This window comes from Myxocyprinus asiaticus, chromosome 38 (genome assembly GCF_019703515.2).
Source record: "Myxocyprinus asiaticus isolate MX2 ecotype Aquarium Trade chromosome 38, UBuf_Myxa_2, whole genome shotgun sequence".
NCBI lineage: Eukaryota > Metazoa > Chordata > Actinopteri > Cypriniformes > Catostomidae > Myxocyprinus > Myxocyprinus asiaticus.
The window spans coordinates 994476-1007277 of record NC_059381.1 but is presented as its reverse complement, the minus strand read 5'-3'; the positions used below and the strand labels follow the sequence as shown (position 1 = coordinate 1007277).

Here is a 12802-nt window from a genome sequence, read left to right as displayed (position 1 = left end):
TTCTCCAACGTGATAAACAAACAACATGAACAAGACACTGAAAAAAGTGCAGACTAATAAAACTAAACGTTATCAGATTTGTTAAAAACCACATATGAAATAACGTGGGTAAACCAGACCCAAAAAATGCACACCAATACGCTGACAACTATCAAAAATCATCTTTTTCCAAAAATCTGATCATGCAAGAAAACATGCTGACAACACTTGCTATTATACTGAATTAGTAGTAAAAACTTCTTTGTTGTCCAGCTCTTTCCTAAACTAGAATGACCACTTTTGAAGGCTAAGCATCTATACCACACAAGGTCCTGCAGTATGCAAGTGATCAAACGATCAAATCTTTATCGTTTATTGAATTCTGGGCGATGAAAACCAACACAGCAAACAATCAGATAAAAACAGACAACATGTTTCTAAACATTAGAGGTATTTCTCACCGATGGTGCTTCTTAGGAGGAGGTGGAGGTGGCACCGGGTCTCGACTAGCAGCTTTCTCAGCGTTGATTTCAGTGGAGTTGACAAGAGGAGATGGGCTTGAGAGGACTGGGGTCAGGATGCTCTCTTTCACTCTGTTGTCCTCCGCTGGGACACCAGTCTGCGTCTGACTGGTGCTTTTGTTGGTGTTGGTGCTTGGCGATGCACTGCCCTCACTCCTTTCTCTGGACTCGCACCCCCAAACAGCAGGTCCATTGATGGAGTCACCCGGCCTGCCGTAAGAGCCGGCTCTCTGGGTTGTACGCTCCTCTGGCTCAACCTCTTCTTCCACCTCATCAATACGAACCTCTAGACTCCTGGCACTGTGAGGCTTGAGCCTCCGCTCCGAGTGGTCATGAGCTGGGCTAGGAGGATTGTTGTCCTCTTGGGAGGGTACAGGGGTCCTGTCTTTTGAAGGAAGGCCCAAATGGAAGCTGAGCTCAGGTAAAGGTATTAAGGAGAGACTAGAGGTACCGAGTCTTGGTGAACGGGTGTTGATCTTCGGGGGTACTGGGGGACTAGATTGAGGCTTTGGTTGGGTAGATGAGTTAGGGGTCATTTCAGTGGTTTCAGGGGCATTTGGCCAAGAGAACACTGTGCTGGACGGGTCTTTGGGCACCGTGGGGCTGAAGTGGGTCCATTGGGTGCTTACGGCAGAGTCCGGGCTGCTCAAGTAGAACGTCAGGTTGTTCTCCTCCGTATGAGCTGCCATGACAGTAATGGTAGCCCTTTGACTTTCGTTGATGTTGACCTCCATTTTGGACTCAGAGGACTGCTGTGACTGCCCGTCTTCTTGTGTTCGCCGTTTCCGCTTGGTGCTCTCTGCGTAGATTGGCTCACTTTCCTCGAATCCGTTTGGAGGAACGCTTGCAGAATCTGGAGAGTTTTGAGGGCTTGGAAGTCCCATTAACAAATTCGTGCTGCTCGGATTCGAGCAAGAGTCCGACAGGTTTTCTTGAGAGTCTGGGGTCACTGTAGCAGACGGTGAAGTACTCGGTGTCTCACTAGAAGTTCCGTTAACCGCATTTCCTGGTGCGATTCCCAAAGGTGTTTGCCTCTCCTTTACAGACGACCTTAGAGAACTCGTAACTCTATTGTTTTCAGTCAACTGGGTTCTTTCAGTCATTTGGTGAAGACATGAATCTCCACTTGCGTAAGTGCTCTTAACAGTTTGTGCCAGTGGTCTATAGGGATCGCTGTTTCCATTGTCTTTCCAATTATGTGGACCACAGCTGTTTTCTTGACTCACACATACATTGCTGATAATCATGCAGTCTTTGGAGAATCCAGTGGGTGAATAAATGTTTGGGGGGAACTTGTCGGAATATTCCTTCCTCCCAGAAACAACGTTCTGTATTGCTGTCCTGTTACATCCATTGCTATTGTTGAACAAAGGAGCCAAATCCAACGCTTTCTTCAGTCCAATAGAGCTTTCCGGGTTCTCCTGAGATATAGAAACAATAATAGTTTAAGGAAGAAGTCAAGGACTGGAATACATTCGCACATATTTGGATGACTTGGTGTGTTTATTTGTAAAACAAAATGCTGATAACTATCAGAAATCAGCTCATTATAAAAACTGCCAATGCAAGACGTACACAGACATGCATACATGAGCTGACAGAATGCTGCTAGTTGTTAACATGCAAAGCAAAGGTAAGTGGAAATCTAGGTGTGCCAAATGGGATCTGCTTTACAAAGAAATCGCACTGACCCAGAAATGCATCGATTACATTGACGGTTATTCATCTGAGTACAAATAATTAATCAGTCATCTTTTTTGACGCTACAGATGCCTGTAAATTATTTCCCGTGTCTGTGTTTGCTTTTCTAATCAGTCAAGGAAATTATTTAATGCTCTCGGCTGTGATATAACTATCCTTGTTTAGACAGCGTTGATATGTGTCTGTTTTGCTGCCTTTCCTGTAATCTGAGCGTATAACTGCATGGTGGTCTGTTATCTTGCATTTACAAATACATTCCATCTCCACCCAAGCTGTGGAGAATGTTAAGCCATGTCCTTCTTTGCCACACCTCAATGACTTAAACAAGATATCATTGATTTCAAGAGTTTATTGACTGAATTCCTGGTTAATATTTCAATTAATTAATTAAAATAACTCACTAACACACTTCAAATCCCATTGTAGAAAACACTAAAATTACCTCTAGAAAACACTATAGTTACCTCAGTGTTTCAAGAGCCTCACTAACCTAACATTAGGCCTTACTCATATTGATTTTTTTATTAATAATAACAAAACTCTGAAATGCTGTCTGGATTTGTATCTTTAGCTACACATTGTCATACCACCATTCAGTAATTAGACTGATTTAAGTTTCACTTAACCAACAAATGTGCATTTTTGGTTTTTAAAAGTAAAAGTACCACAGCAACAGTTCTCAGATCAAGTCGTACATGATAACTAGCGGTTTAGTGAGCCGAAGTGAGTTGTCTGACCGATTCAGTCCATGATTCATATCAATAGCCACATTTCCACTATCGGGCCAAATGAGGGCGTGTTAGCGTGTGCCAGGGCCTCGGGGCTTTCTTGGGGCCAATGGCCTTTGGCCTGCCAATTACACTTGGGCCAAACAAGGCCAACCGGGGATTGAGGCTTTTCAATGTCAAAGGCAGAGTTTCGCCGAACTTGTCAGGATATGTATCCAGCGCACAACGGTACAAGTTCGAAAAAAAAAAAAAAATGCGGGCACAGTACAAATCTGTTAAAATGTCGAATGGACAAAGCAGTGGCAAAAGAAATTACTTTCCATCGTTCGGTGAAATTTCATAGACGGTGTGCTGGGACATTGTCCCGCTGTTAGTGGAGAGACCACTTGGGACACCATGGCAGTTACAGTCGGTGAGTTGTCAAAGCTAACTTATCTTGCTAGCTAGCTAATGTTTACATTTGATAAACTTGATTTTCTAGATAATCAGATAACCTGATACCTCAGCTTGAGCTTCCCTCTTGCTTGTTAAATGAGGGAGGTGTGTGATTTTGGCACCAGGGTGGCGTATTAAGGGTGGGTTTTAGGGCAACGCTGCGGGGCTATTGGCCTGATGGTGGGAACGCAGATCGATTTTGGTCTTGTGGCTTGAGGTCCGTGGCTGTGGGAACCCTAAACATAATTCACAATCTCACAGTTCAATACATACTGTACATATACCGATATTGTAGTCATTCCTGCAGTACTCACTGTAGTTACCTGCTCCATGTTCATGTCCGTTGTGATGTCCATGTTCATCATAGTGGGTCTGACAGCAATGGTGGGTTTACTGTAAGGAGAGGGAGACGTCACCCCATCCTCGTCTTCAGCGATCAGACTGTTTCTGACGTAGGCGCTGCCCGCTGTGCCCGTCTGCGCATGCGCACTGCGAGGGTGAAAGCAGTTCTTACAGGAGCCGGGTTTCCACACATGCTCTGCAAACTCACCACACGCAGACATTTTAACGCAGACCTGGACTTCCTGTCTGTCTAGACTCGACTGCAGCGTCAGTGCCAGACGGAACCGCACAAGAGTGGCGGACGGTGTTTCATCACAGTGAGTGATCAGATCAGGAATAAAGTAGCCTGTTAATCTAAAAGATAAATCACAAGAGAAAAGATCAGATGATTAGGAAGAGAAACTGGTTTTTATGTTTGTTATGAAATGCAAGTAATGTTTGAAAATGTACTCGTGTTTTTTGCTTTGCAAAAACGTGTAAGATTCTTATGAGTGCTGTAAGGCCATGTACATTTAAATTAGGTCTCAAAGGGCATAATGTGCTTGCGTAACAGACTTTTGTTCTAGATAATCAGATAAAAGTACTTCACGCTAACTAGTGAAAAACAAAAGGTGTAAATCTGTCCCTCCAATTCACAGTCGCTCCCTTTGTGTAAAGCACTCATTTGAAAAAAACTCACTCTTTAAAACTCAACTAAAGATTACAGGAATAATGAACTTAATCAACAAGCTAATTCTGTTTAAATATGAAGAGAATTAACCTCAGTGCAAGTAGTGCTGGGTGACAAAGCTAACAGAAATCTTTTTCAGCCTTTTGACAATATTCAATAAAGGCTTTACTGTATGTCCTAGGGCTGCACAATTATTCTCTTTATATTGCAACTGTGATTCATTTTGATTAATAGAATTTCCATTAAACACTTATTTTGTCTGGGTTATATGCATGTCATATTTTTTAAGTTGGCTACCCATCCAAAATTTCTGAATTACTTTCTGTCAAGTTCACGTTGGCATGCTTAGAAAGCATGAAAAACAAAACGTATTCAAATTTTGACAATATTACATACATTACACATTGTGTGTCGAGCGCCCTTTTGTGCATCGTCTTTCCATGTACACTCTTTGAGGAATATTTCAATATCTACACATCATATTATGTTGTGTTTGGGCTTGTTTGAATCGGGATAGTCTGCTGTAAGTTACGATATGTTATTGTCTATGTTATATGTATCTTTGGGGAAGTAATGAGGAAAAACGTGACAAAAACACACTCCTGTTTATTACATTTATGTGTGTCTGTGGGAATTTCATACACTAAATCTCACAGCAGTTTGACCTCTGAGTGAAACAAATGTGCTCATTACATTTTACTAATTGAGATCTTTCCAACAGTATGTAACACATGACTATCTCATCTTTTGTATGGTTTTACCAACTCTGAATATTATTGTTGTGATAACAAAATGGCAAATTATGAGAACAAAACAGTTCTAATTTGTCTGCAAATTAAAAATAAATGTTTAAGAATTGGTAGGATTATATATATGCAGATTCTAATCTTTAAAACGACACCTATTTTGTTCAGATCAAGCAAGTGGTTATTAATTTATTATGTAATTATTTTATATTTTTTTGTTTTCCGCCGGGAGTGCCACCCACTAGACCAGTATGAGCACAGTTCAAATACTCCTATCAATAAAAATAGATCTTTTTTAAAAATGTTCAAAAAAGGAGTACAAACCTGTAATATTTACTAAAAAAAGAAGTTGATAAAAAGATCTTAAAAATAAAGTTTTAAGGAACAAAAGCCCTTTTAAATAGTTAATTTAGGTCTATATTTTACTATATTATAGTGCTATAATAGATTTTGTTAGGAAATTGCATCATTATTCACCTCATTTCTAAAACAACATTTTCAAACAGCCATATCTTATGACTGCAAAAGAGATCGATAGAACAGAAATGCTGAGTGCGTTTAAATGCACTTAAAAGTCTGATTTCACTCAGACTAAAGCAATAATTCATCTTTTTAAAATGTCATGCAAACGTGTTAGTTCAGTTAAACAATCGCGGCTATAATAATCGTTCTCCCTTCGGATGCTGATTTATCTAGTTTGTAACGAGACACACGGCGAACACTAGAAATGTTGACTTCTTTCAAACTACTGCAGTTATAGCCAGAATTTGGGAAGGGATCATTTAGACAAACTTTGCGATTTGAATTGTAATGTGATCTCCTCTAATATTGCTGCGCTGCTCGGTGTGCTCCGCTTACTTTCGCTAGAGGGTGCCACCTGCTCGCACAGCACTGTCTGAAGTGGTGAATGCAGACTTTAAAGTGCAGCCTTTTGTGGTTTGGTATTCGTGCCTCTAAAGAAAGTCTTACAGGTTTGGTATGACATGAGGGTGGGTACATGATGACAGAATTTTTATTTTTGGGTGATCTGTCCCTTTTACCTTAAACTACCCAAAAGCTTCATTCATAGTTAACTTACAGGTGCATCTCAATAAATTAGAATGTCGTGGAAAAGTTCATTTATTTCAGTAATTCAACTCAAATTGTGAAACTCGTGTATTAAATAAATTCAGTGCACACAGACTGAAGTAGTTTAAGTCTTTGGTTCTTTTAATTGTGATGATTTTAGCTCACATTTAACAAAAACCCACCAATTCACTATCTCAAAAAATTAGAATATGGTGACATGCCAATCAGCTAATCAACTCAAAACACCTGCAAAGGTTTGCTGAGCCTTCAAAATGGTCTCTCAGTTTGGTTCACTAGGCTACACAATCATGGGGAAGACTGCTGATCTGACAGTTGTCCAGAAGACAATCATTGACACTCTTCACAAGGAGGGTAAGCCACTAACATTCATTGCCAAAGAAGCTGGCTGTTCACAGAGTGCTGTATCCAAGCATGTTAACAGAAAGTTGAGTGGAAGGAAAAAGTGTGGAAGAAAAAGATGCACAACCAACCGAGAGAACCGCAGCCTTATGAGGATTGTCAAGCAAAATCGATTCAAGAATTTGGGTGAACTTCACAAGGAATGGACTGAGGCTGGGGTCAAGGCATCAAGAGCCACCACACACAGACGTGTCAAGAAATTTGGCTACAGTTGTCGTATTCCTCTTGTTAAGCCACTCCTGAACCACAGACAACGTCAGAGGCGTCTTACCTGGGCTAAGGAGAAGAAGAACTGGACTGTTGCCCAGTGGTCCAAAGTCCTCTTTTCAGATGAGAGCAAGTTTTGTATTTCATTTGGAAACCAAGGTCCTAGAGTCTGGAGGAAGGGTGGAGAAGCTCATAGCCCAAGTTGCTTGAAGTCCAGTGTTAAGTTTCCACAGTCTGTGATGATTTGGGGTGCAATGTCATCTGCTGGTGTTGGTCCATTGTGTTTTTTGAAAACCAAAGTCACTGCACCCGTTTACAAAGACATTTTGGAGCACTTCATGCTTCCTTCTGCTGACCAGCTTTTTAAAGATGCTGATTTCATTTTCCAGCAGGATTTGGCACCTGCCCACACTGCCAAAAGCACCAAAAGTTGGTTAAATGACCAAGGTGTTGGTGTGCTTGACTGGCCAGCAAACTCACCAGACCTGAACCCCATAGAGAATCTATGGGGTATTGTCAAGAGGAAAATGAGAAACAAGAGACCAAAAAATGCAGATGAGCTGAAGGCCACTGTCAAAGAAACCTGGGCTTCCATACCACCTCAGCAGTGCCACAAACTGATCACCTCCATGCCACGCCGAATTGAGGCAGTAATTAAAGCAAAAGGAGCCCCTACCAAGTATTGAGTACATATACAGTAAATGAACATACTTTCCAGAAGGCCAACAATTCACTAAAAATGTTTTTTTTATTGGTCTTATGATGTATTCTAATTTTTTGAGATAGTGAATTGGTGGGTTTTTGTTAAATGTGAGCCAAAATCATCACAATTAAAAGAACCAAAGACTTAAACTACTTCAGTCTGTGTGCATTGAATTTATTTAATACACGAGTTTCACAATTTGAGTTAAATTACTGAAATAAATGAACTTTTCCACGACATTCTAATTTATTGAGATGCACCTGTATATACATGAAGTGAAAAAAATCATAACAAATATATCATAAATATTTAATATATCACCCAACTCAACCCATATTTGGATAGTAATCACTTCAGTATGTTTTACAGTCTTTAAATGCAAATAATCCTTGAATTTCTACCAAACAGGCCTAAAAAAAGACTTAATGATTCAATGCAATTCCAGACCAATTAAACCCGTCCATCTCAAACGCCACTTTCCCAGGCTGCCAAAATTAGAGAGTCTTCTGTTCACTCCGACTGACCCCAGAACGCTCAGGTCTGGAGTTTCAGCTTTGGAATGCGTTCTCACGTTCTTGAAGGCAGGAGCGCTGGAACGTTCACTGAGGGGTTGGAATGTTTGGAATGTGGAGGGGCGACTGACACCAGGGTGAGTTTTCACACCGCAACAATGTCCACCCGTGTCTTCACAACCGACGGTGAGAACACTCACACGAGCAGCGGCCAAATTAGATTTCACGTCTTACCAGGAGACTCTTTGAAGAGGCTGCAGCAATGCTGCTGCTGCAAAAACCTCTCTTAGTCCAGAGTTACAATGAGGGTACATAAGAATATTGTATGATATGAATCTCTACCTGAGGCTGTGTATTCACACCCAACTCAAACACGCCACACCGATCTGAAATAGCTCACTTTTGACTAGGCGTGTAATCAGCTGCTACAGGCTGCACAGGTTCACATGTGCCATGTTATTTAAAACAGGGTGCGTTGCTTCCTGTTTTAACCAACCAAGCCTTTAAATACTTACAGCAAGTGTGGCTTTGAATAGATTCCTGTATCGAACTGAGTCATTGTGGAAAGAGGCATTTGCAAACACAGCGGTTTCGAAGCTTTCAATGCGCTCGAGCTGCTCTCCACCACCTGAGCTAGAGAACTGATCTCTTCATTAAGTGTCTAAAAGTGAGTCACATCTGTGCAGCAAAGTTAATTAATTCTCAGGATGCTTCCCAAATTAAAAACAGACCCCATCTGCTGTAGTCCTGTGACATCACTAAACAAAATGTGTAACAGTCATTAACAGCTCAGCTGATTTCAACATATGCATGTTCATTTTTTGCATCTTTTCAACTTGTAAATAGAATTGCATGGATACTAGGCTAGATCTTATCTGGTCAAATCTCTGAAAACTTCAGCATTTCCAAGTAATTTTGTAGTTGAGCACTCAAACCCACAAATTAATGAGTAATCAATTACTCGTACATTAAAATGTAAGTTAAAATAACAGGCATGACACGTACGTGAAATGTCAAAAATGACCGGCCCACTAAGATTTATAAATCTCTAATATTGCATATAAAATCACAAGATATTGCATTACATCTTTTATCAACTTCTTTTTTAGTAAATATGACAGGTTTGTACTCCTTTTTTGAACATATTTAAAAAAGATCTATTTTTATTGATAGGAGTAATTGAACTGTGCTCATACTGGTCTAGTGGGCGGCACTCCCGGCGGAAAACAAAAAAAATATATCATAATTACATAATAAATTAATAACCACTTGCTTGATCTGAACAAAATAGGTGTCGTTTTAAAGTTTAGAATCTGGACTTTATAATGCATATATCTGATCCAACCAATTCTTAAATAATTATTTAAGTAAGTTGTGATAGCAAATAACTTTGCTATCACAACAATAATATTCAGAGTTGGTAAAACCATACAAAAGATGAGATAGTCATGTGTTATATCTCATTGGAAAGATCTCAATTAGTAAAATGTAATGAGCACATTTGTTTCACTCAGAGGTCAAACTGCTGTGAGTTTTAGTGTATGAAATTCCCACAGACACACATAAATGTAATAAACAGGAGTGTATTTTTGTCATGTTTTTCCTCATTACTTCCCCAAAGATACATATAACATAGACAATAACATATCGTAACTTACAGCAGACTATCCCGATTCAAACAAGCCCAAACACAACATAATATGACGAGAAGATATTGAAATATTCCTCAAAGAGTGTACATGGAAAGACGATGCACAAAAAGGCACTCAACACACAATGTGTGTGTGCAATGTGTGTGTGTGTGTGTGTTTTGTGTCTTTGTGTGTGCTCATCTAAAGGATTGTGATGCTCCTGAATACTCAATATTTCTGTATTTTGTAGTCTAATCCATTCATTTACAATGGCCGGTCATTTTTGACCGGCAACACAACAATTGTAGCAAAGTGAAAAAAAAAAATATGAATAATAAATAAATAAATAATAATAATAATAAAACAATTGTCCAATTTTTTGTATTTGTGTGTGTGTGTGTTCAGATACCATATGTGAGCAAAGACAAGGAGTTTTATTGCAATTGGATTAAATAAAAATCATTAAAATAAATAAATTTTAAAAAAAAGCTGTTCGGGTCAAAATGACTGGAACACAACATAAGGGTTAAAAAAAAAAAAAACACATTTGAGCAATTCCACAAAACATTCAACAATTCCATGGAAAAATAAAGTTTTAAGGAACAAAAGCCCTTTTAAATAGTTAATTTAGGTCTATATTTTAGTGTATTATAGTGCTATAATAGATTTTGTTAGGAAATTGCATCATTATTCACCTCATTTCTAAAACAACATTTTCAAACAGCCATATCTTATGACTGCAAAAAAGATCGATAGAACAGAAATGCTGAGTGCGTTTAAATGCACTTAAAAGTCTGATTTCACTCAGACTAAAGCAATAATTCATCTTTTTAAAATGTCATGCAAACGTGTTAGTTCAGTTAAACAATCGCGGCTATAATAATCGTTCTCCCTTCGGATGCTGATTTATCTAGTTTGTAACGAGACACACGGCGAACACTAGAAATGTTGACTTCTTTCAAACTACTGCAGTTATAGCCAGAATTTGGGAAGGGATCATTTAGACAAACTTTGCGATTTGAATTGTAATGTGATCTCCTCTAATATTGCTGCGCTGCTCGGCGTGCTCCGCTTACTTTCGCTAGAGGGCGCCACCTGCTCGCACAGCACTGTCTGAAGTGGTGAATGCAGACTTTAAAGTGCAGCCTTTTGTGGTTTGGTATTCGTGCCTCTAAAGAAAGTCTTACAGGTTTGGTATGACATGAGGGTGGGTACATCATGACAGAATTTTTATTTTTGGGTGATCTGTCCCTTTTACCTTAAACTACCCAAAAGCTTCATTCATAGTTAACTTATATACATGAAGTGAAAAGTCCTAGCCTGCAGGTTTAGTGTTTGCTCAGGGCAAGTCAAGAGCCGGGGGAATGTGGGTTGTGTCACGCCGTTAGACTCACTGGCAACAAGTTTGACAAGTCAAAACTCAAGACAACAGAAGAGACGTGCAGCTCTTTGTTCCTGCAGCAGCTGAAGACACTTGAGCTCTTGTGAACAATGACTGTTTCTCCTTCAGATGTTCCACAGGGGGTGTGTAATGAACATTTGAGGGGTTTAAACTCATCTAAAACTCTTTAGTGTTAAGACATATGAACACACACACTCCTGTTTTTGACTTCCTGTTCTTTACCTGTCACCTAATCAGCATGCCCAGACAGAATCTGCAGACTTTTCCCCATATTTGGTGCTTGTTTTGAGAGGGGAAAATATGTAAAGATGGTAAAATGTGTATACACACAGCTGAGATTGCTACACTCTTAATGCTGACAGCATTATAAATATTTAATAAACACACAAAAAGCTGGAGATGTGAATGACAAGCACATTCTGCAGATTATGATTCAAAACTACTACTAAGATATTTTCCTTTTCAAAGAAAAAAATCAAACCATATCAGTTAAATATAAACAGTCATAAATTAGATAACTACAGCTGTTGTTTTAATTAATCTGTGCCACAAAAGGCGCCTGTTATCATCAAAACTGGTGACAAGTTTAACAAAAAGTGAACAAGAAATTCTGAAAGATACACTGTATCAAGGAGATACCGTTTTGATATCTTATTCATTAAAGTAGTACAATGTTTCAAATACCATTAAACTGGTATAAAGTGCGTTGAATACTACTGTAGGTTTAATCAAATTGTCGCAGTCGTGACCGGGTGTCAGTAAGTGTGAAATCCCGGTAATAGTCCGGTTTAGATGATTTTAACGTTACCGCATATTGAATCACTATATAACGCGTTAGGCATGTGAATCATATCAGAAAACCTGCTGAATAATCTCACTAACACTGAACACACGGAACTACAACAGAGAAATCAACCGGTATATCGATTCGGTTTAGGCTCCGTTCGCACGTGAAAGCGGATTCATGTTTGATTTATATGTCTCCAGATCCCCGACAAACACACAGATCGCTTCATCTTACCTGCGGTAAAATCAGCAGCAGTGACTGAGAGATTGAGCTCCTATATTCCCACAGAAGAGCGAGAGACACGCGTGTTTGTGTTCATTACACAGACAGATTCACGAGAGAAACAGACAGCAGCGCTGCGTGACTGAGAGCAGATCAGAATGAAACGCAACGTGCCGCACAGCAGCCGAAACTCCTGCAGCGGAGGCGGAGCCCCACACACACACACACACAGACACAGACACAGTCACACACACACAGACACACACACACACACAGTCACACACACACACACACACACACACACACACACAGATACACACACACACACACACACACACACACACACAGACACACACAGTCACACACAGACACAGTCACACACACACACAGACACAGATACACACACACACAGACACACACAGACACAGTCACACACACACACACACACACACACACACACAGATACACACACACACACTCAAACACACATACATACAAAATACACACACTGGTTTTCATGTTTTATGAGGACTCTCCATAGACATAATGATTTTTATACTGTACAAACTATAGATTCTATCCCCTAACCCTAACCCTACCCCTAAACCTAACCCTCACAAAAAACTTTCTGCATTTTTACATTTTCAATAAATCATCGTTTAGTGTAATTTATAAGCTGTTTTCCTCATGGGGACCGACAAAATGTCCCCACAATGTCAAAAATTTCG

The 12802-nt window shown here is 39.7% G+C and overlaps 1 protein-coding gene across 2 annotated transcripts in view; it reads right to left on the bottom strand.

Annotated features, from left to right (window-relative positions):
* Positions 1-12223, bottom strand: part of LOC127429088 (inactive tyrosine-protein kinase PRAG1-like) — a 39355-nt gene extending 27132 nt beyond the window's left edge. The window contains exons 1-3 of one of the 2 annotated variants that reach the window (XM_051677883.1): positions 12087-12223; positions 3679-4060; positions 441-1921 (exon numbers count right to left, since the gene is read on the bottom strand). In XM_051677883.1, the coding sequence (XP_051533843.1) occupies positions 441-1921; positions 3679-3927 (1730 nt within the window). In that variant the 5' untranslated portion in view covers positions 3928-4060; positions 12087-12223. The remainder of the gene's footprint in view (positions 1-440; positions 1922-3678; positions 4061-12086) is intronic. The other variant, XM_051677884.1, reaches the window with a different exon arrangement.
* Positions 12224-12802: the final 579 nt, after the last annotated feature.